This window comes from Lissotriton vulgaris, chromosome 2_1 (genome assembly GCF_964263255.1).
Source record: "Lissotriton vulgaris chromosome 2_1, aLisVul1.2, whole genome shotgun sequence".
Taxonomy (NCBI): Eukaryota; Metazoa; Chordata; class Amphibia; order Caudata; family Salamandridae; genus Lissotriton; species Lissotriton vulgaris.
Window position 1 is genome coordinate 817,450,335 of NC_141687.1, and position 25,149 is coordinate 817,475,483.

Here is a 25,149-nt window from a genome sequence, read left to right on the forward strand (position 1 = left end):
AATTGTCCATTAAATAAAATTTAATTGGTAAATAAAAGTAATTGGTATAGGAAATTAAATTTACTTGGTAATAATATTTCTATTAATTATATTTATTTATGAAGTTTTTACTTTTTCTACTGTTGCACTCACTGGAGTGGGAATAGTAATTTTTACCCCTACGCTATCCAACGCTTTCCCTACTGTTGCACTCTTTGGAGTGGGAATAGTAATTTTTACCCCTACGCTATCCAACGCTTTCCCTACTGTTGCACCCACTGGAGTGGGAATAGTAATCTTTACCCCTACGCTATCCAGCGCTTTCCCTACTATTGCACCCACTGGAGTGGGAATAGTAATTGTAACCCCTACGCTATCCAGCGCTTTCCCTACTGTTGCACCCACTGGAGTGGGAATAGTAATTTTAACCCCTACGCTATCCAGAGCTTACCCTACTGTTGCACCCACTGGAGTGGGGATAGTAATTTTAACCCCTACGCTATCCAGCACTTTCCCTACTGTTGCACCCACTGGAGTGGGAATAGTAATTTCTACCCCTACGCTATCCAGCGCTTTCCCCACTGTTGCACCCACTGGAGTGGGAATAGTAATTTTAACCCCTACGCTATCCAGCGCTTTCCCTACAGTTGCACCCACTGGAGTAGGAATAGTAATTTTAACCCCTACGCTATCCAGCGCTTTCCCTACTGTTGCACCCACTGGAGTGGGAATATTAATTTTTACCCCTATGCTATCCAGCGCTTTCCCTACTGTTGCACCCACTGGAGTGGGAATAGTAATTTTTACCCCTACGCTATCCAACGCTTTCCCTACTGTTGCTCCCACTGGAGTGGGAATAGTAATTGTTACCCCTACGCTATCCAACGCTTTCCCTACTGTTGTACTCTTTGGAGTTTGAATAGTAATTTTTACCCCTACGCTATCCAGCGCTTTCCCTACTGTTGCACCCACTGGAGTGGGAATAGTAATTTTAACCCCTACGCTATCCAGCCCTTTCCCTACTGTTGCACACACTGGAGTGGAAAAAGTAATTTGAACCCCTACGCTATCCAACGCTTTCCCTACTGTTGCAACCACTGGAGTGGGAATAGTAATTTTTACCTCTATGCTATCCAGCGCTTTCCCTACTGTTGCACCCACTGGAGTGGAAATAGTAATTTTTACCCCTACGCTATCCAACGCTTTCCCTACTGTTGCACCCACTGGAGTGGGAATAGTAATTTTTACCCCTACGCTATCCAACGCTTTCCCTACTGTTGCACCCACTGGAGTGGGAATAGTAATTTTTACCCCTACGCTATCCAACGCTTTCCCTACTGTTGCACCCACTGGAGTGGGAATAGTAAATTTTACCCCTACGCTATCCAACGCTTTTGCTACTGTTGAACTCACTAGAGTTGTTACAATAAATTTTAACCATTTTGCTATGCTACGGTAAAAATATTATATATGTTTATTTAATAATATGTTTATATATATATATATATATGTATTATTTTTGCTATATTTTTGTGTAATTTACATTAATTATATATTAATATTACATTTATTTAATAATTTTAACTACGTTTATAATAAATATATTTATTATTAAATTAGTTTTAACTTAATTTAAAGACATTTAAAAAAACGATATTTTGACAGTCTATATTTTTGTAACTCGATATTTTTGAGTCAATATTTTAGTACTTACCTGTTTGAAGATAGCCAGTCGATATTTTGTCCCTCGATATTTTATCATCGATATTATTGTATCTCGATATTTTTGTGGTTGATATAATGTCAGTGATCCGTACTGGGTCTCTGCTAACCAGGTAATCAGTACTAGTGTTCTTTCCCTAAAAACTGTACCACAATTTCAGCAATCCCTGCAAGTCCCAAATAAATAGTACTCCTGGTACCTAGGACATTGGGACTGAAGAGGGCCCATCACCAAGATCATGCACACTGCCATTGCAGGCTGTGTGTTTGGTGCAGAGAAAACTGAAGAGCCAGTATGGCACACATCCCTGTGCCCACAGACACTGCATGAGGTATAGATAAGTCACGCCTACTGCAGGCCTTACAGCCTAAGGTAGAGTGCATTATATCTCATGTGTGGGCCTATCTGGATGAACAGACATGCCCTGCTATATCTAATCCATTCTTGGATACTGTAAGTGTACAGGGAAGCCATAGAGAGTACAAGGGCTGCATACTTGTAATTACAAGTTTCCTAGCTCCACAATGGTTTCACTGTATCCTAAGATGTTTGGCACCAAACTTCTCATCTTAATAAATCCAGGTTGGATTAGTTGACAACTGTACAAAGGATACACTTCTAGAGAGTCTTCTGAACATCTACCAAGCACTGGTGTGGTCTCTGACTAGTCTTATAAAGCCTGCCACCAGCAGACATGTTTCTGACTTCACAGGGTGAGAGCCAGCACTCTCATAGGTCAGCAACAAAGCCTGTTCTTGGGGGTGGTGCTCTTTACCTCCTCCAGGCCAAGAGGGCCTGCCATGGTGGGAAGCTTAAAAGGTGATGTCGCCCTTGGAATGCAACCCAGGGATCTCCAGATAGGGAAGGATGCCAACCCCCCTTTCCTGGTCCCCTTTGGTGGGAGGACAGATGGGAAAATTAAATTAGGAGGTTTGCCCACATTCAGCCAGCACCGCCCCTAAGGTGGGGGAGGCGATCTGGACACTACTTTTCCAATTCTTCCATCTTGTGATGGTAGGAAATTAACCGGATAGAGCCCGTTCCCCCAGGAAGTGGTCACTTCGAGGGTGTAGACACCATAAAGGTAGGTAGCACATTGGCTAGTACCTGTCAGCCCCTTTTAGCACCCCTAAATTTAGAATTTAGGTGGCATCCCCAGACCCTAAACTTAGATTTGATGGACCTAAGAAGAGCAATGAACAAAGAAGAGCTGCTGACCCGAGGGAGAAACGAAGACCTGGTGCAGAAAATTGGTGCCAAACCTTGCAGGCTGCTTCCAGGACTCAATAATCATGGTTTGCTGTCTCAACCTGCAACTGCGAGGCCTAAAAGAATCCTATGCACCTCCAGGCTTCAAACCTCCCTTGGAGTAGACAAGCTATCCTTGCAGCTTACAGGCACCAATACGCGAAGTCGGGTTTAATGATCTGCTGCTAACAAGCAACTCCGATGCAGCACCCATGCCAGAAGCAGTACATCAGCTCAGGAGAGTCAGATCTTTACCCCCACCAAGTGAGAGGACACCAGGACCTACCAGAGCTCTGCTGTGCCTAAACCCGGTCTACCGAACCCCCATACCAAAGACTGAGAAGAAAGAGTCCAAGCCGGACTCCAAATACCCAGGATGTAGACACCTGTCAAGGGAGTTCGAGACCCCTGACAAGAAGTATGTGAGTGGCCTAGTTGTCCAGGAATCATCACTGTAACCTGCCTGCCCCTAACTGCGAGGACCATCTCGAAGCATGTCGCTTGGCTGCCCTATCTGCTCTGAACCCAGCCCGCCCAGCCTGGGTAATGATGAAACAGCTGTGCTCTTGTGGCCCTGAGGCCCTTGCCACCTGCTCCCTTCGAGTAACACCCCTGGACTTACCTTTAAGTCCCTCTGGGCTGTGGGTTTTCAGGGGACCCCCTTCTTTGTAGCATGCCATCTACCAACGACCTCAGCACCCTGCTCTAAGCTGAATCCGGGACCCTCCTGACCTTCAGCTGCTAGAACATTGGACCTGGCCTGGCTACTTACCTAAGTCCAGTAGGTGAACCTCAATTACCTGCTGTGTGATTTTATATGCTTTTTCCTATTTTCTCCCTGTTGACTTCTATCATGCGTAATTGCGCACAATAGTGATTTCTTTTGTGAACTCTGAAAAACTCAAAATGTACTAACCTTAAAACAAAGTCTTAGCCTGAAAAATTATATAAAAATCAATGTTAATTTTACAGATATGTCTCTGATTTATTCTTGAGTGTGTGTAATTTTGTATGAGCAGCCATTGCAAGACTATGACCCATGTGACATAGCATGCTTTGGCGAGGAGCTAGTGAGTAGTTCTGGCCCGGTCCGGCTATGGCCCCCGGTGAGTGGCTGGCAAAGATTGAGAGCGGCTGGGAGGACTCGGCATGTGGAACGAGCATGACCGAGGCCGAGACTTCCCCCGTAATGTTTCTTAGCCCTGCCAGTAACAATTAAAGGCTGTAGCCACAACTCACTTGACTTTCTCTCTCCTGTTTCAATGGAGCAATTGGAGATCTCTAAGAGCCCTGCTCAGTCTGCTTGCCTGCTATCCCCACCCAAGAAAAAATCCTCTAATTAACAGCGTGTGCCACAAAAATGGGAAGTAGGTCGTCGACTGCCAGACTCCCCCCCAAGTGTTGGAGTTGTGTTGATGTGTTGTTGGACTTGAGATTTAAAGAGTGGCGTTTCAGACAATAAATATAATTTTATTATGTTTCTAGAGATAATGTGCATGGGAGGCTAAGGCTGCAGGCCCCGTCAGTAGTGTGGAGACGGCCAGGATTGGGCCGGTACGGATTGCGCCTCTAGGTTGGGGGGGGGCTCTGCTCCCTGCACACATTGCTCATTTCCTGCCCACTTGATCTTGCCCTCGTAAACTGCCATCAAACGTCTTGTAATTGGGCATTCGATTTTGGCTCCCACCATAAGAGTACATTCTCCTAAGGCATTTTAAGGCACATATGGGCCCTTTGGACATCGTCAGGATAACTAGACAACCAGAAGGGAGTTAAAGTCAGTTGCAGAGTTGCAGAGTTGCAGGAGAAAGGTGTTGAGGAGTGGAAGAGCGGGTCTTTGGAGCATGTCAGTTTGGGCATTCTTACAAGATGCCATCTAGGTGTCTGCGCTCCTGCTGATCAATCTCCACTTCTGCTCCAGCTGCTTTCTGCTTTCTCCACTAGTACTTCTAAACTTTTATAAACTAAAAATAAATATTCGGGAAAAGAAGCCTTTGTCCTATTTGTCTCATCCCCTCAGGCTGTCCTTATTTTCAAAGAGGGGGAGTGGAGCAGGGAAAAAGGGACTGAAGATGATGTCAGGTGCAAATAATTAAAACGTGTAAGATTAGTTACGGTTTCGTCCCAGGGCATTGCCTTGCATCAAGCTGGTCGATTCACTCAAAGCCCAGACCCAGCTGATCTCTTAGGTCAGTCCAATAAATTGTGTTGTCTAGCGGAAATAATGGAAGACATAAAAGAAATGGACACTTAGGCTGCCCCAACGATGAACACTGCTGGCACTGTTGGTAATAAGTTGGATTCTGAGTGCGCCTCAGGTGTGCTGCGACACCAGATTACTGCGGAGCGGGTTTTTTGCAAGGTTAGTGTGCTGTGCAGGTGTGTTGCATGAGGTTTTAAAATTCTGTCCTTGGGGTCCCTAACGGTTACTTTATTGTTTTTGGTTGACAATTTTGCGTTTTTTAATTTTATGTGTCTCTTGTTTGTCCTTTTTTCCTTTACAGGTACAAACTGAGAGTAAATACCTCTTACATATATCAGCACCTTAGCGCGTGCTTCACATACAGGGCACTGATAATCACATAGATCCCTGTAACACCCCCACACATAGGTCCTGAAGAAAGCCTGTTTAATAAAAAGGCCTGGCTGAAACTAGTCGACCACACTGGACATGGGAGACCATAAGTCAGCCCCTACACGTCCCAAGCCTTTGTTTTTAACCTCTGCCTTGGGCCCACCAATAAAGTAACCGTTAGGGACCCCAAGGACAATTTTAAAATCTCACGCAACACACCTGCACAGTACACTCACCTTCCAAAAAACCTGCTCCGCAGTAATCTGGCTTTGTAGCACACCTGAGGCGCACTCGGTGCCTCGGGGGGGGGGGGGGGGGCGATGATGAAGCATGCCACCAACTAGGTTGGTGGCTGAGGGCCTTCATACTAAACCAAATGGTTTCCCATGTTGACGGGTGTATTTGGTGCCAAAGCTGTAATTTGAATTTTACAGCTCTACCTTTGGCTTTCCGACTTGAATTTGGGTCCTCTCTACCAATGTGTTTGCTATGGCTGCTGTTCGAAGGTGGGGGAATAACTTACTGAATGGTGACTCTGGTTCCATCTGAGGTGCATTGAAATATTACATTTTTTATTGTTTGAAGTTAAGAAGTGCAGTCTTCACAAATTATATTAAAGCTCTGGATATGTTTGAAATTAGTCAGAGTGAGGTGGCACACCTTCCAAAGCTTACCTTAAAAAATTTAATTAAAATATGTATTTATGAAGTGAGCTGGGAAAGGGACATTGTACTGTGTGCTCAATATGCCCATAATGAAATAATAGGGGAGAATAGCATCTGTAAAAAACACGCAACCATATATACTATGGAACCTCCCCCATGGTGTACACAGAATTATTATTTTTATTAAGGTTGAATCTGCTTTCATTATGAATCATCACGGGACCTTGGGAGGGATTTCCTAGGGAGGAGAGGATATGTGATCTTTGTGGGAATTGTGTTCAGGATTTAAATTATGTGATTTTTGTTTGTCCTCTCCTTCATTCATTGCGGCGCCAATTGCGAATACCACTGTTTTTAAAGTGCAACATAATTACGGTTGCAGAGGCCCAGAAATGTTTCTTTGCACCACCATCAGAAATAGTTTGTGCAAAATATTTTACATCTTTTAAACAATTGTTAAACATTTTTAGATATGCTTGAATGTCGTAATTCCATAGTAACTGTATTTGGTTTTGAATTTGGGGAATATGGCACTTTAGGTCTTTAATATTTTGCACAGTATAAATAGAACTATAGTATTAATATTGCTTTGTAAAGCTGGACGCATTGCACAAATGCAAGTACTGTGTTAGTGTTGCACTGTAAAACATTTTGCACCACTTATTTGTTGCATTTATTAAGCTTGTATAGTATTGCATTATAATGTTTACTTGATTTGATTGCGCATTTGAACTTGCACAAATAGAAGTACTGTATTAGTGTTGTACTGTAAAACATTTTGCACCACTTATTTGTTGCATTTATCAAGCTTGTGTAGTATTACATTATAATGCTTAATTGATTGATTGCGCGTTTACCCTTTTTCTGTCTCTGGGCCTTTTTTATCTAAAGTAGAGCATGCTTGTAAGCTGATTGACTTCCTCTTATATTTTATCATTTTGTATATTTTACACTGCATGAATTGTTTTAAAAAGATCTTTCTTTTATGTAGACCTCTAAGAGTTCCAAATCATAATAAACTTTCGACTTTTTGGTGTATCTCATATATTGCCTCTATGAGTACAACCAATGCTTAGCACCACCCTCTGATAAGAATAACTGCTCGCCCACACTACCACAGAAAGAGCATTAGTATTATCTACTTTTGCCTCTGTATACCAGTAAGGGATGCACTGGACTCTCTGCAGAGTGCACTTCATTTTAGTACACTATATAGAGAGCCAGCCTCCTACATTGAAGAATAGAGAAACCTGAAGAGAGGGGGAATACAGCTTTGTCTGCTAACTGACTGACCATTTTCTGCTCACCACTTCACCTTCGTGAATTAACAAAAAAGCTCCAAACACAACCCCTCAATTGTGTTAACTATCAATTTGTGCTCAATTTTTAATAGACTCTATAGGCCTGATTCCCAAAGGAAGTCATAAATCTGCATTTGCAAATTTACACTTACTTAAATTGTAGTTCCCACGTGTAGGTTTCCATACTAATTCTGAGAAAGATCACATCACATTTCCATCAGGTTCCTCTTCCTGGTTTGCCCATTTCCCTGGAATAGGATCCCCTGTGTAATGCACATTTTGTACTGCACGGAAAATATTTGCCTTTGTGGAGAAACCCCTCCCCCCATACCCCAGGAAACATGGGAGTGATCTATTTCCATTCTCATCCTAGACAGGGATTTACCAGCACATCGCTGGGGTAAAAATCCAATCCTTTCCTGGGTGGAAAGGGAAATGAGAGGAATTTGTGTATATGTTAGCGGGCATTCACAAACGTCCAAGGCTAACCGCTGCTTGGAACACTCATTATCCTACCCATTGAGTTGGATTTACAGGTGTTGAGAGCTCTACAGTCCTGGAGAGATCTCTGCCACAATTGCAGATGCAAAAGTGTTTATGTCTGTCAAAAAATCTTCTATGAATTCCTGGCCAGAATATAACAGGTACAGCTTATGATGTGGTACAAAGTCTGCAAATAATAGCAAAAGAATCTGCATTTGTTTTTAGTATGGTCTAAAAGAGGCCTTATGTGAAGGTGAGGCATGCATGGTATTATATCTATATACTTTGCTTCCCAGGAGTGTAGCAGTGCTTTATTTGAAACATTTTATGGAACGTTAAACTGTAAGACAAGGATGCGCCCATAGGGCACATGATTTATGTATACAGTAACGATCAATAATCTGCACTCTCATCAGTGACCAGGAAGCTGTAGAATGGCTTCCGATTGCTGAAAGGAAGCCCTTTCCAAGCTGACCAGATCGATTTCAGAGAATGCAAGAGCTTGTGTTCAGGTTTGGGCAACCTGAGACCAAACCAGCTTTTAATATGGAGAAGTGTGGCTCAATGGTTAGAAGAGGCAGACCATGAAGCAGAGGTCAGACCCGGGACCAGGGTTCAATTCCCGACGTGGCAGGGTCTTGAGCCCAAAATGTCCACGGACTTGATAATTCTCGCTTCGATGCCTGCTCGAATCACGGGTTCACACTCTGCAACTCCGGGCAATAGCTTGCTTAATCTCCACTATGGCCCCCCGCGGCGGGATGCCTGGCTTTCACCTTGGGGGTGCCCAGTACGGGTTATCTCACAGGGAAAAACCAGGACGGGTTCCCAAAGCAAGCGCTTAGAGACCGTTGGTGACAATGCGCTATATAAATATAAAATTACAATTACAATATTCAAACATGAAAACCTGATTATAAAAGAAAATAAATGTCATTTTACATCCATCTGTACTATTTTACCTGCTTTAGCTGAATTTCTGAATTGACATGGACATCACAGATTTCACAATGAAATGTCTTGTTTTGCAAACCCGAGCCCTTGCTGCCATTTTGAAGCTTCAACCTGGATCCAGACCTTGGATACGATTTAATTGGACCTGCACCGTTTCGAGCTTCGACCATGGTCTTGTGTTTGGAGCCTATTTAAATACAATTAAAACAAACATTACAGATACCTTCAGAAATTTCACTCGCAGTAGTTTATACATCAATTTCGTAATACTTACTTTGGCTGCTGCCTTGGTAACAGTATACGTCAGTTATTGGCATGCTGTGCTATGTCTTTTAAGCTACTAGCAACCAGGCCAACACTTAACAAAATAATTTGCAAAAAATGTATTTAATGGAAGGGGTCTGTACTTCAAGAAAGTTACTGGGCGAAAGTCCGGTTTTCTCAAGTGCATCTGACGCTCAAACAAGGGCAAGCAACTCTTTTTCCTTCTTGTGCATCAAGTAATGTTTGGTTTCAATGAAGGGGGCATGTGTTCTCCTCTGTAATACTGCATATGCCTTCGAAAACAATTAGGTGGTCCAGTGATTGAAGGATGTCCTCATTTGCCAGGGGTTATTGCGCATTCGATAAGGAAATCCCCAGTTATCTCACATTACAATACATGAGCCATGGAAATGCACCCCTCACCCACCGCCCTTGAAGAGGGAAGACTGAAAACCACACAGTAGTTTGTCTCGATTTGCCTATTAAAAGGGAACAGGAGAATTCTGAAAAGCCGCTTTGGAACCATAAGTTTGCCATTACACACTTCAGCCCTTATAAGAGGCTCCAGGGTTCTTGCAAAAAAAGCCATTATAAAGCAAACAATGGCTCTTCAATCGAGATGTGACATAGATATGACCAGACAAAGCCCCAGTGATCCAACTACCAGACCCGGCCCCAATAAACAATTCTATTGTAAATCTAGTTATGAGCAGAAAATGCTCCAGTGACCTAACAGAATGTTACAGCTTTATAAATTAAATCGCTTCATGGGTGTTTGAACAGCTTACTATCGGCTCACTCTCCAATGTTTCAAAGACTGGACTACCCCTAACTCACAGTGTGTAGTACACTAGCAGGGGCGGCTCCTCCGTAATGGCGGAGGAGCGTCGCCCCACTGATCAGAGTCAGTCACAGAAAAATAAAATTATAATAAAACAATATCATTTAATTTTTCCTTGACTGATTCTGACATGCGTGCAGGGCAGGGTGGGGCCGGGCCATGACAGGCAGGTGGTGGCATTTAGAAGTGTGCATGTATATATGGCCGGCCGGCCCAAGAGCGACATAGAGCTAGCTGCTAGTGGAGACCGAACTGCTTGACATACTCTGCACAAAATTACTGTATAAAGTTTAGTAGGCGCACAGGCACTCTCATTTATGATTTTGCCAGCAATGTATGAGGTGTTATTTACAATTAGGGCTCCCAGGTTTATGGTATTTTTTTTCGTTAACATTTCTGTCTGTATCTAAATTTATTTTTTGCCCATTTTATTGGTATTTATCCATATTTATTTAGAGTTTAGCGAATATATGGAGTCATAAAATAGTATATTTCCACATTTATTTAACTAATAAACATGCCCTCATACTTCGCTGCCTGTCGTGTTTTAGCACATTAAGCAGCCAAATATAGCAAAACACTACACCTTCAGGTAAATATGAGCATTATAATACAAATATATGTTACCATATACCTGCATTTACGGAAATCTCAATCTATTTGTATCTATCCGTCCTGCCTATCGGCTCAGCTGTTGTCCTAGAAATCACGAAAAACAGCATGGAGAGTCAACCACAAGAAGCACACTTTTCTGCATTTTTTCGTTTCAAAAATAAATACAGACAGGAAACACTTTGTTTTCTGTCTGTAATTATCTGTAAAAATCCCTAAAAACTGAAACGCATTTACAATATACTACAAATTTTTTTATATAACCCTGTGTGGAGTTTCTTTGTGGTGTATTCCATGTGTTAGTGTGTGTGTGTGTGTGTTGCACAAATGCTTTAAACATTGCCTCTGTAGCTAAGCCTGCCTGACTTGATGTCAGGCAGGCTTTATCTTTATCTTTGGTGTGTATCTAGCTTACCCGGACTAGAGTGGTGGGTTCTGCCTGGCTTGGATGCATAACTTAGGCTACTGATACCAAAGCTGACATGCATGTAAGTATGCAGCAGTAGTTGGGAAGCACCATCAGAGAGTGCATCATCAATGCAGTGCCTGCTAGAGCTAACAAGACAAACGAGTGAGGTAGTTCACCTGCTGTAGCAGTGAGAAAAGAGTGGGAGTCTAGCCAAGTGCAATAAAAAAAGAAAATAATAAAAGGAATGAAGATGCAGTCACGCTGGCAGTGAAGATATCTGTGCCAGGTGTGACCCCTCTGGTGCTCCATTCAGTAGGATTGTATATGGACTGGTAAGGCCTTGACGTAATCCGTTTAAGGTGAGAACTTCCTCTGACTGACAATTAAATAGGCTTTAGGGGTGCTGGAAAGAGCGAAGAGCTGAATGAGAGATGCATCATTGTAAATGTTCAAGAGGCACCCCTGAGTACTGTGTAGTTGACCCAGAATGCGACATAAAATACCTCTGATAAAGACTATGGAGCATTTAACCTACATGGTACTAAAGCCCCAGGTGTTCTGCACGGGGTGATTTTGCCAATGTGAACTCCTTGTGAGTCTGTGAGATCGATTAGATGTAAAGAGCAGAACCTCGATGCCCCCTCGGAAATGTTGCCAATCGGAGCCCTATCTATTTTAAATTGATGTTTGCCAACCTCTGTTAGAAAGAAGTGTTTGATAGTTCTCGAAACAAAGTGGTGGTAGTGTGCTGGACGACCCTGCTTTGTAAAACAATAACATGATAGCCTTGAGGTTCAATACAATGTTGCTGGGATTGTTTGGGGTCCTGATTGATGAAAATCTGACACCCTCCAGATCCACCACAGACATTAAAATACAAGGGTGGCAACACATTTTTGGCAAATACAATTGTTCATTATACAATTCTCCAAAACTGGGGATGCAGAAAAATCTCTTCCTCTTAAAGCGATTAGGAGCAACTTCTGAACATTTTTGTCTGATATCCTTAAGGCTTTAAGGGGCTCCTTCTTTCAACTGAAACATAAAATAGACTTTCGGCCACATGCATCATTGTTGCCCTTTGCGATTTCTTAATTGCGAAAATTAAGGAATCGCAATTAAGAAATTGCAAACGGCTATGCACCAAGAAATCACATTTTTTTTGCGATTTCTTAAATTTCCTTAATTGCAATTCACAATTTGCGAATCGCAATTGAGGAATCCCTTCCCATTGATTCCTATGGGCCTAGAGGCCCATAGGAATGAATGAGAAGTCATTTTCAATTTGCGATTCGCAATTTGCGAATCGCAAATTGAAAATGCTATTTCAAGGGTGCAGGGGGATTTAAAGGACCCCCCCTGCACCCCTGAAATATAACTTTAAGTGCATTTTTTACACACACATGCCCCAAGGGCATGTGTGTGTGTAAAATGAAACTTTTCACAAATTACCATGAAGGTCAACTTCATGGTAATTTACCTCTCCCTATTTGCGAATTCGCAAATTTCAAATGTTCATGCATTGCATTTAAGAAATCTCAAATTGCGATTTCTTAAATGCAATCGCAATTTTAGAAATCGCAACGTGATTGCGATTTCTAAAATTGCGAAAAACATGATGCATCCCAATTTTATCAATTGCATTCGCGATTCGCACCGTTTGCGAATGCAATTTACTTTGATGCATGTGGGCAATAGTGTCTATTGAAATTATTCTAATTTGGGTGGACCTCATGAAAGTAGCAGACAGTATCAAGGCAACTAAAGACGCTATAAAGTTAATAATGAATAACAACTGAACTACGCTCTACTATAATACAACTAGAGTACATTGCTCTTACTAGAGACAAACACTGGACGGCACTTGCAGAGATAAACACTAGAAGGCACTTGCAGACGTCAAAAATCAGACTACTTTGGCATATGGATGGACTACTCAAAGAATTCTATAAGGTCTGTGTGGAGACCTTGGAGCTCGGGTGTCTACAGGATGCTACAAGAAAGGCAATGATTGTGGTAATACTTCAAACTGAGAAGGATCAAAGGGAATTTAGGCCAAGTAGACCAATGTCCATGATCAATACAGATGTAAAAATCCTTCATCAGGCCATAATGAGATGGTTGATGAATGTGAAACCAAACCTGGTACCTCTGAAATAATTCCACGTAGAAGCACAGTCCTCAATATAGGATGTCTGCCACATTTACTATACATTTTAGAAATGAATGTTATTGACTATGTTGCGACTTCTGTTGATATATAATATCTTGAATACAGATGGGTGAGAGAATCTTTTTTAAGTATTGCAGGTATTTATTTTTGACCCTTACTTCATGAACTGCATTTGATTATGTTTTCCCGATCCAACAGTCAGGTGTAGAGCTTGTGGAGAGATCTCAGATTGCTGGCACTTGAATCCAGGAAGGAGACAGCACTGACCACTTTTGCTGCATCTCTTTGCCCTAGACATGGAGTTAGTGGCAAGTAGGATGAGAAAGAAGCTAGTTGATTTCAGCATCCATAAAGCATAAAATGTGGTGCCAATGTATGTGGTGGACATCCTGGTCTATTTGGCAGACCAGAAAAGAGCTGTACCTTAAGCCTCATAAAGTGATCTGTGCAGAGGACAGCACCAAGCGCTCACCTGAGAGCACCTGGGTTTAGATGGGGAACCCGTTTTTCATGTGCTCTCCTTCATGTAGCCAGATGGCACACTCAGCCTCCACAATCATAATCTGGGACTAGATGTCTAGGAGGGAATTACACCTGAAAAAAGACTACACCAAGCAAAACCTTCTGCTACACAGCAGGATGGTGTTGCACTAGTTTGCAAACACACATCAAATGGAGAAAGGTTAATAGAACACACTCCTCACAGTCACTAAAATCTAACTTCCCAGGCTGTGCAACTTTAGTTAATACCACACTTATTTGCCCCTTCTATAAACCCTTTTCTCTTGAACTACAAGGCCAGTGGTTTTGGCTAGGACCATGAAAAAGTGATGCAAACTAGTCACACTGAAGCCAGTGAGTAAAACTATTAAATACAATTATGTTTACAAGATCGGGATTCAAGATCTTTGAAGTAACCAGGCTGTGCCTAATGCAAATACATAAAACTAAATGAACAAATGCACTTTATTAGTGGTGCCTGAGTCAGTGAGAATCTGTTGTGTGTAGTCATAGTAAATTGAAAATCATTCATCCTAAGTCATGTTTGTCTCGTGACCTAAGGTAATAATGAAACGGAGGTGGGTAAAACTCACCTGTGTTGTGTGCTTCAAGCTGTGATAGGGAATTCACAGCCACTTTGCATAGTGAACAGTAAAGTAGTTTTTTGGCTTTCTCCTCTTCCGACTCAGAGACAACGCTGGCGGCTCCATTTATGCCTTTGGAGGGCGCTTCAAATGGTACGATTGCTAATGCATCATCAGGCTCGGAGACCAATGGTAGTACCTCATCCTTTACAGGCTGACTTGAACCATTGGTTTTCATCATCCCGTCATCATCTAAAAATAATACACAAAAATGCATTGACCAGTGGAAAGAGGCATGATATGGAAGTTGGGTGTATTTAGCGGTCACACCACTTTCGCGGTATGTTTGCAATCTAGTAACTGCTCAAAATATAAAACACCACAATCCCTAACAAAGAGAGCTTTGAAACATAGGGAACTCTTTCCTTGCTGAAGCTGTAAAAGTACATCAGTAATCAAGTAGGGTGGTAGCACTGCAAAGATTACTAAAAACAACAGATTTTAAATATGGTGCCTTAACCATTACATTGCCCTTCCATTTTTTCATTATCAACAGCACAAGGTTAGCAGAGGAAAAGGGTCTGAAATCAGGTGCTACAGCAGAAGGAGGATGGGAGACTGATTCACAAAGAAAACTGAATTGAACTAAAAAGTGCCATTCAGACTGATTACATTTAATACTCAAAATTAACAATTTGCACAAGGAAAAAGAACCTCAGAGTCGACCACAATTAGCAAGAAACCATTAATGGACTAAGTAACCTAAGAACAACGTATCCATGCCAAATTTTTCCACTGTGACCTTGTTGATAACAAATTCACCCTTGGGCATCTTTTGCATTAGGATCTTGTCAAATGGCATTGTGTCACTGAAAAGTATGCTCTATGCATTGTTGCCTGTGAATATCTTCATAATGGACTAACGAGTCTAAACCAATTTCATCACAAGTCATCTGAAAACATGTTGATATTGACTATCATTGATCCACTCCTGTTTATGGTATATATGCCAGAGACATATTGAGGGAATGCACCATCCAGAATGAAGCATTTTGGCACGAGATATTGGACAAGCAAAATGTATTACATTATTTACTACGTTTATCAATATTCCGCATAGTCCTATTTTAAACCATTTTCATCAAAGAAGATTAACTGTTGATTAATGATTAATTGTTGATGGCAATCGCCATAGACGATGACCTTAGTTCAATGAAGTAGAACACACAGGAGTAATCTGCCTAGTGTATTTACCGCTTTACTCCTGGTATGGATTCCTTATCTACAGTGAAATTGGCTTTCCTTATGACTGTTGCCTTCATTTCCTTTCCTTTTAACCTACTGTTTGGGTGTACCCGTTTTACATTTGTAAGTAAAATTATTTCGCTTTTTGCCTGCCACCTTCTTGAGCTCAGTTGCTTCATACTGCCTTATACTCTTCAGCAAGCGTATATTGTACAAATGTACAACATAGGCTTTTGAAGAGATAAACACTAATAGTGAGCATAACATTTATTTGGAAATGTTGTTTTCATTATCTCATTGGTCCTTCTTCAAAAGGAACTATGCTCTAGTGTTAGACGCTTGCGTTCTTATTTTACATTATCCTAAATTAGCATATCAATGTTTTGCCTTTCTTAAAAAAAGCTCAATTTTGTCTGGCATAGATGGGCCACTTAGCGTAATGTAAGCTTACAGCTTAAAGTTAAATTCACTTTTGGATTTCAATAGCATTTTTGAGATCCCTATTAATATTTCAATATGCTTTTTAAGATCCTAATACATCACAACATAGTAGTCAGTTATGCAAGTGAATTCTAAATTTGGTGAAGGTTACCTGATTGTACAATTAAATGTGCAAATTTCAGCTTCGTACACCCTGCAAAGTTACACTTGAACCGATTTCAAAAGTTGCAAATCAAATGTATTAGTTACTAGCAGCCGTCCCGACGTTGTCCGGGTATGAATTGCTGCCGGCCAGTAGTATATTGTTTTGTGGATTTCGTTTTGATAGCATTTCTTATCTGTGACAGGCCTGTGAAACGCTCCGATTCACAGTGCACTGCTGATGCACTCAAGAGTGCGCGTTCAGTAGTGTGTGAACTCGAGTTTCCCTACTTTATTTTTCCTTGCAATATTATATAGCGCAAACTCAACAACATGGCATGAGCACAATTTACATTACAGAAGAACACATTCATTTGTGGTAGGCACGGGGAGACAAAGCAATTTGCCTGGAATCACAGGATGTTGAGCTGATGCCGAGATTCGATCGTAGCTCCCCAGCTCTAAAGTTCGCAATTCTAGAACTTGTGGCGGGGGGTGTGTCTAAAAGTGTATGTCGGTGCTGGCCATCAATGAGAGAGACCTGTGCATTTTTCAAATGGGTGGTGAAAAAATATGAGTATGTTGCTGGAGATGTGGGCCGCCGTGCCACCAATGTACTTACCGGGGGAGGGTAAACACCCATTATTCCGCAACTTTCTTTCCGCATACCATCACTCCGCATACTTTCATTACGAAAGTACCATGACTCCGCAATGCCATTATAACGCATGGCATTACATTTTATATGCTTTTACCACGCATACATTTACAACGAAATTCGTTGTAAATGCATGAATGGTAAAAGCATGTTTTTTTTAATGTTTGGATAAGGTAAGTAATGGTATAGGGGTATATGTTTTGGGGTACTGGGGTATATGTTTTGGGGTGTTTGGGTATTTTAGGGGTTCAGATATAGTTTTGGGTTATGGGATACAGGGGTAGTTTTAGGGTTTAGGGATAGGTATGGGTTTTGGGGTACACAGGTATTTTTAGGGTTCCGGGCTAGGTTTGGGTTTTGGGGTATAGGGGTATTTTTAGGGTTCAGGGCTAGGTTTGGGTTTTGGGGTATAGGGGTATTTTTAGGGTTCAGGGCTAGGTTTGGGTTTTGGGGTACAGGGGTATTTTAGGGTTCAGGGCTAGGTTTGGGTATTGGGGCACAGGGGTATTTTTAGGGTTCAGGGCTAGGTTTGGGTTTTGGGGTACATGGGTATTTTAAGGGTTCAGGGCTAGGTTTGGGTTTTGGGGTACAGGGTTATTTTAGGGTTCAGGGGTAGATTTGGGTTTTGGGGTACAGTGGTATTTTTAGGGTTCAGGGCTATGTTTAGGTTTTCAGGGTACAGGGGTATTTTTAGGGTTTAGGGATAGGTTTGGGTTTTGGGGTACAGTGTATATTTATAGGGTTAAGATGGGTTAGTGTTTAAGGGTGTTGGGATATTTTAAGGAGTACGGGTGGGTTATGATTATGGGGTGCAGGGGTATTTAAAGGGAGCAGGTTGAGATTAGCACACGATATGAGACATGGCATGAAGGGCGGAGCGTACCACACGCCCCCAGCGTTTGTCACGCCCCCAGCACACGCCCACAGCACAACGCAGACACACCCACAAGGGACTACTTTGCTGGCACGGTTCTTTTACCTTTTAAATGTATATGGTGGGCGTCTGCATAGCCTATGTCCTTCTGCTGCAAATGCCCTTTCCAACGCTGTATTGGGTGTTGTGATTGGTGCTGTGGTTCCTGAGATTACCCGCCTCAAAGGTTTGGGCTCTTTCTTTATTATATTAGTATGGATGGGTAGGTGATTCCCAATAGTGATTATCTGGGACTTAGCTATGGTAACATCGCTTTGCCATCCAAACAGGTGCAGAGGTCAGTAATACAATATGCCGAGCTGCTGCATGCGCATTGATGAATTTGAAGTTTGTGCTACAGTGTTTGCATCAGCATTAAATGGAGAACTCAAGTTATTAGATTATTGTTTAGGGGTTTCACAATCAACTTCCATTGAATTGGAATTGTTTTCCTGGACCAAAGACGTCATAACATTCTATTGCTTGAATTTATAAGTACTTGTCAAACACAACATTTTGGGAGTAAAGGACTTCCCCAGGAAAAGTATTGGAAGTTGATAGTTAGGTGAGTTTCCATTTAGTATCCTCCCATTTTATGCTTTTTATCTCCTGAACCAAAAAGGAGGGGCAGAGCAGTAGAATTGGGCTGCTTATCCGAACAGGTGGAATGAAGTGTGGGACCGAGAAAGACTCCAAATGCATATAAAACTGAAGTATTATGTTATAAATCTCAATTATGACTGATCAATGTTTTCTTTTCAACTGCTTAGTTTTAAAGTTTGTCAACTAGAAATGGATGTTTTTATTTGGATGTTTTGCATGCCCAAACTTTGTCTGACTCAGATAGCAGAAACAAGTTGTGAGAAATTTGAAGGGGAACTGAAACCAATTCATCGGAAATTAAATCAGTTAAAGCCCTGGCTCTGCATACACACCTAACACAAGATGCCTTCCATCAAGAGACACTATAATTTATTTTCCAAAGCAGAGGGCTCTGTACTGACATCCATCTTAATCTCTCTATCAGCACCGCTGATGCAGCACTTTGTGAAGATACAACAAATGTCATAATGGCTGCCCTTACTAATCTCCCATTTCTCCTCTCCGAGAGCTGTTCTTAAAGCGTCTAAATCCGAGGATTATTGCACTGGAAGTTTCCTTTTCACCACTTTTCCTTGAAAGTATCACAGACCAAAACGCTAGAACATAGGGGTAAGAGGTCACTGGGAGACAGCCTTTGAGTTAGCAGTACAGAGACAGTTAGTTAAAGTCTGTGGGTATCTTAATATATATGATAATCTTGAGTAGTGCCTAGTCATCCTTAATGCTAAAAAAGTCACATTCTCATTTCCATATGTCATGGGGCATTGAAGTGATTCAATAGAAAGTATGGCAATCAATAGCTTAGGTCAATAGATGGGCGTATAATGCTGAAACCATTGTACAGAACACTTTATGATACTCATCTCTGAGGCCACGCTAATACCTCTTATAAAAACAATATGGTCAGTGAACTGTTTCATCCACTACTTCAACCTTATCTTTTTTTCACTTGGAACTGAGAGTCAGAGGGATTAAGTTGGTTGTGGCTCTTAAACTGATCTTCTTTGGGTTAAAACTAACATGTGAATTATAGAATCTGTAAAAGTTTTTTTAAAGTTCTTGAAAGATTTAGGAAATGTTTTGTAATTCCATGTTCTATCCAGTTCTATATATTCTCTCTAACTTCTAGTGTAACTTGCACAGCATAACAATGCTTTCAGTGCAGCAGCACGATAATAAAAATTAAACAAACAAATAAATCTCTGTGGGAAGATGTTAATACAAGTGAAATATTCTGTGGGAAGATGTTGATACAAGTGAAATATATGGCACCCTTAGTACAGACATTTCAATTTACTCATGATATGTGAGCCTGCCGGTTATTTGGAGTTACCCCACTTTCATCTGCCCCATATTGTTGGCAAGTTTACTACATATAGATGGACTTCAGTAGCTTGGGGCACGCCTTCTAGAGCAGCTGAACATTAGAGAATCCCGACTACAAACCGAAACCAAAAACCCTAAACTGCCTTCAAGCTGTATATGTAGTTAGCACAACCAGATGAACTGCTGAACTGCAGTCTCTTTACTTTATCTTCCAGCATTTGCGTGTGCTAGTTTTAAAAGAAAGATGGAAACATTCCTACCACACAAATTGATTTGTACATGTAACACGCCATCAGTGGAAGGTCCAAGATGGCGGATTGACACCGCCGGAGTGGAGAACACTGAAACGGGTCCAGGCGGATACTAAGCTAATGGTCTGAAACAGCAATACAATACTGGAGCGGCGAAGCTGTAAGCCTACACTGCTTTCTGAGTCATATGCCATGTGAGGAAAAAACCTGAACGAAGACTTACTTACACCGTAAGGGCAGAGGAGTATATTCTGAATGTTGCAGCTACGGCTGATCGGCAGCCGTATCCGGAGTCGGCTACGGGCTGCTAGCGCAAAGAAACCTGCAGTTTCATCACGTCAGGAACCCCTGAGTGGCTGGCCGAGCTGGGTGAGTCTGACGAGGTGGACCAGATCGAGACTGACGGTATTCAATTGGTTTGGCCTGCGTTCCCCCGCAACACCGGCAACAGCACAGCCAGAGGAGACGAGCGGCAGCGGGAGCAGCAGCGGGATGGCGCCGAAACCTCCAACACGGACAACCCGCACAACAGCTGCTAGCGGGAGAGCGACGGCCCCCCTGCTGGTCTCAATTGCGGCCACAAATGAACTTACAACAAATAAAAAATCCTCATGTATTAACAACGCGATGGATGCAGCCTTAGATGCGGGACAACTGCACTCAGGTAAATTTGGGGAGAAAAACCCAACTCGAAGGAAAGGTAATGCAGTAGATAGCGCCGTTGATAGCACAGCAAAAAATCCATTATTAAACGAGGGCGCTCAAGTGAGAACAGAGGAGTCTGAGAACTCTCTTCAAAGCAGTAGCGCTGCAGCACAGAACGACGATATTTTAAATAATGTAACCATGTTATCTACATCAGACACTACGGAGCTGGTTGGTGCAGAGGAAGAGGTAATTAATCTGTCTACTACTCTAGCCAAAGGAGATATCGAACCCTCAGAACTTTTGAATAAAGTGACTAATTCTGATATTGATACTAATGTGAGCACCCCTCACATCGAAATAACTAACACGACTAGCATGCCTGCAGACAAGGGGAGTGCTGAGGGCGTGGAAGAAAGTGAGAGAGCTGAAAATACTGACAATACAGATTTCGCTGAGACAGATGAAGAATATGTGGATCTTAACGATATGGGAAGTAATACGATGTTAAAAGCGATCAAAGACAAAAATAAAACACTCATCACCAAGAAATCAAAGGGCAAAAATAAGAATAAAGCTACTAAAATCACAAGCAAATCCAAAACAAATGTTATGAAATTGATTGCTGAGAATAGCCCAATCAGACAATGGGTACAGGCCAAGGGTGGTGTAAAATCTATGGCAATGAGATTGTCTGGTAACAGCCCCAACGATCAAAACACTATCTCCAAAGACTTAAAACAGATCACTATACCACTCAGCCCCACTCAGACTATTATCTCTAATGTGACAAAGGTGACAAAAGCAAAGACCGATAGTTTTGACAAATCTGGCTTGAATAAGGAATCATCAGAGTCTTTGGGGGAAAGTCTATTGGATCAGCCACACCCTTCAGTACCTAATACGATACTCATGGAAGACAACTCCGCTTCTTTGTCAATTAGCTGCAGTAGTAGCAAAAGCAACAATAACAGTAGTGGCAGTATAACCCAAGACCTAATCCAAGACTTGCCTGATACTCCAATTGGGTATACAGGCGAGGCAGTAATTACTCCGACAGAAGAGGTTATACAAGAAATACATACGGAAAATATCGCTTCTTCTCTATCTAGCGGGCCAACAGAATGGGTTCCACAAGGGGAGGTGTCTGCTTCTTTTCAGACAATCTTACAACTTCTACACGAACAGAAACAAGAAGCTAAAAATCACTATCAGCAAATGAGGGAGGACAATAACAGAACTCAAACCTCTTTGCAAGAGATGGCGTGCAAATTGGGGGCAGTGTCTCAAGATATAGAGGAACTGCAGCAAAGAGTGGTGGTGACAGAGGAGAAATCACAGCGTTCTGAAATAGCGGTGAATAAACATGCCTCTCAATTACTTCAGATGCAAAATAAACTGGAAGACTTAGAAAATAGACAGAGAAGACAGAATCTCCGTGTTTTTGGTATTGCTGAAGGAGCGGAGGGGGCGGACCCGAGAGCATATATTACCCATCTATTCCAAAAGGCATTTCCCGACCTTTCAGACTGGGATTGGGACTCTCAGATCCAACGGGCTCATCGCTTACCCCTATTTCAAAAAGATAAGAGTAGTAAATTCCCACGACCGATTTTGATTTATATAGGTAACTTCCTGCTCCGACAAGCTATTTCTTTAAAAGCACGGCCTAACACTCCAGTCACCATTGATTCTATTATTTTTTTTGTGAGATCTGACCTAAGCAAACTCTCGCTAGAAAGACGATGGAAACTGAAGCAATTCATCGATCCGATTAAAGAACTTGGATATCAAGCTTATCTGCAGGAACCTGCAAAGCTGAAAGTGATTAAAAACGGTCGATCTTATTTCTTTTTGGAAGTAAATGAGGTTGAAGGTGCTATTGCTTCCTGGCGACAGGGGAAATGATTAAGCTAACAACTAAGTTAGTGTCTAATGCTTAGCGCATACGGTTTTGTTTTGTTGATTCTTCAGTTATATTTTTAGCTTTAAAAGTTTTTGTGGTAACTAAGCGATTGCTCCTATGAACGAGCATTGGGTAGCACGGGTTTCTTCCTTTTTCTTTTTGTGTTTCTTTTGTGTTGCTACGATTAGTGTTGAATGCCTGGATCATATCAGTGTTCTATCTGCTCACCGACTGCCAAGGGAACGGCAGTCAACCGAATGGGGGGACCAGAAGGTAGCCACTGGGTGGGAAATGGGGGAGGGGAAAAAACAAAAAAAAATGCATCATGAGTATAAATATAACTGTGTTCTTTTGGCTAAGAGAAGTTTATATGGTTTGCAAAAATGCTATGTTTCTTTTTGGGTAGAAGCCTTGTCAGAATTTTTAATAATACCAATTAAATGTATCAATTAAAACTTCTAGTGTGGAATGTGGCTGGACTAAACAGTCGAACTAAGAGGAGACTAGTATATGAAGAACTTAGGATGCATAACCCACAGATAGTAGTTATAACTGAGACTCATATTGCATATAAGGATAGACGTTTATTGAATCAGTTAGGCTATGATCTTTTGGTCTGCACAGACTTCAATGCCTCAATTCGAGGTGTGGCCATACTGAAGCATAAACAGCTTAAAATAGAAGTTAACAAAAAAATGACGGATAAAGCGGGTAGGTGGGCTATGGTGCAAGTGACTTTGGAAGGTCTCCAATATATAATTTGTGGGGTTTATGCCTCAAATCAGGACGAACCAAGAATAATTGATCAGGTCAATATGGAGTTACTTACTTGGGAAGGGGAACGTATAGTGTTGGGTGATTTTAATTGTGTTATGGATTATAATATGGACACAACCAGAAAGGGTGCGTTGCAAAGGATGCGTAAGACGAGGGCTGCCATCATAGATTTGGCTAATATACATGCAATCAAAGATGCTTGGAGGTATCTTCACCCACACTTAACAGGGTATACTTATTACTCATCCGCCCATAAACTCTGCTCACGCATCGATATGGTTTTTGCCTCTAACTCTATACTGTCAACTAGTAAAATGTCAATATGCCCTAGGGTGACATCGGACCATAACCCGCTTTCATTCATAATAGAAATTGAAACGGACAGGCATCCACCTAGGCCCTTTTCCTTTCCCAGATATCTTTTCTCTGATACTAAGTTTGTGAGTTTGTTGAAAGGACATATAAAAGATTTTATTGATATCAATGGGTCTTCTACATCTCCTTTGATGGTGTGGGATGCATGTAAGGCTAGCATCCGTGGGTTTACACAACAGTTTGTTTGGCAGCAAAATAAAACCAATAGAGTTCAAAATAAAAAATTACTAGATGATATATCTAATATCGAAGAGAGGCTATCTAAGATGCTAGCTACTTTTACCACTACAAGGGCAAAAGAAATCGAAGATTTAAATTTAAAACTGATGGAATCAAGACTAGTTTTGAAAAATATTTTCAGGGAGAAAAGCATTTCTAAATTAGCTAAATATAGGCTGAATCAATATGAAAGTGGGGAGAGGATAGGAAAAATTCTGGCATATAAAGTGGCAGAAGACCGAGCCCAAACGCTGATCAAGGAAATAGAAGGTGACGACGGACAATTACATCAAGATTCTAAATCAATTTTACATCAGTTTGCCACATACTACCAAAAGTTATATACGCCTGAAACAATCCCAACAGGAGATAATATAAAAGTCTATCTGACAGAAAATGTTGTACAGAATATAGAGGATGAACAAGCTGATCACTTAGAAGTAGATATAACAGTAGGAGAAATACAGGCAGCCATTAACTCCCTAGCACTGGGAAAAGCTGCAGGCGAAGATTCAATCCCCCTAGAACTTTATAAAAAATGCATGGAAGAATTAATTCCTCTCCTGATTATGGTTATCAAAGCTATTGGTAAAGGAGAACAAGCTCCAAAATCCTGGAATCGCACTCAAATTATATTTTTTCTTAAGAAGGGGAAACCCCCACAAGAGAGAGGGTCTTATAGACCTATATCATTAATTAATGCTGATGCAAAGATATTTGCAAAAATACTAGCAACAAGGCTTGCGTTACTAATGCCACAGATGGTTTCACCATTTCAACACGGGTTTATCCCCAAACGGGATACTACCGCTCACATTAATACTGCTATATCGGCATTTGATGTTGCTAGGACATGTCCCACCCCACTCGGAATGATCCTTTTAGATGCGGAAAAGGCATTCGATCGCGTGGGGTGGGACTTCCTCTGGGCAGCTTTGGTCGCATTCGGCATAAAAGGTCAGTACTTGAAAAGGGTTAAATCCCTATATGATCAACCAAGGGGTAAAGTATGCTACTCAGGACAATACTCACCTATCTTTCCAATTGAACGTGGCACTCGACAAGGGTGCCCTCTGTCTCCTTTGTTATTTGCTTTAGCAATAGAACCCTTCTTGATTGCTTTGCACAAGCAAGAGATGATTGTACCATTTAAAAATGGCCTTAATGCACTAAAAATAACTGCTTATGCAGATGATGTAGCGGTTTTCTCTACAAATGTCCCTGAAGCGATATCAGGTATAGGTATCGAAGCAGATAAATATGGTATGGCATCAGGGTATAGGTTAAATATCAGCAAAACGCAAATAATTACAAATTTTACTTCACTAACACCAATA

At 41.6% G+C, this 25,149-nt stretch overlaps 1 protein-coding gene across 3 annotated transcripts in view; it reads right to left on the reverse strand.

Annotated features, from left to right (window-relative positions):
- ZNF385B (zinc finger protein 385B) overlaps positions 1-25,149 on the reverse strand; it is a 1,149,514-nt gene that overhangs the window by 58,822 nt on the left and 1,065,543 nt on the right. For all 3 annotated transcript variants that reach the window (XM_086956211.1, XM_086956210.1, XM_086956212.1), the window contains 2 exons: positions 14,322-14,564; positions 8,937-9,115 (listed from right to left, as the gene is read on the reverse strand). In XM_086956211.1, coding sequence (XP_086812337.1) covers positions 8,937-9,115; positions 14,322-14,564 — 422 coding nt within the window. The remainder of the gene's footprint in view (positions 1-8,936; positions 9,116-14,321; positions 14,565-25,149) is intronic.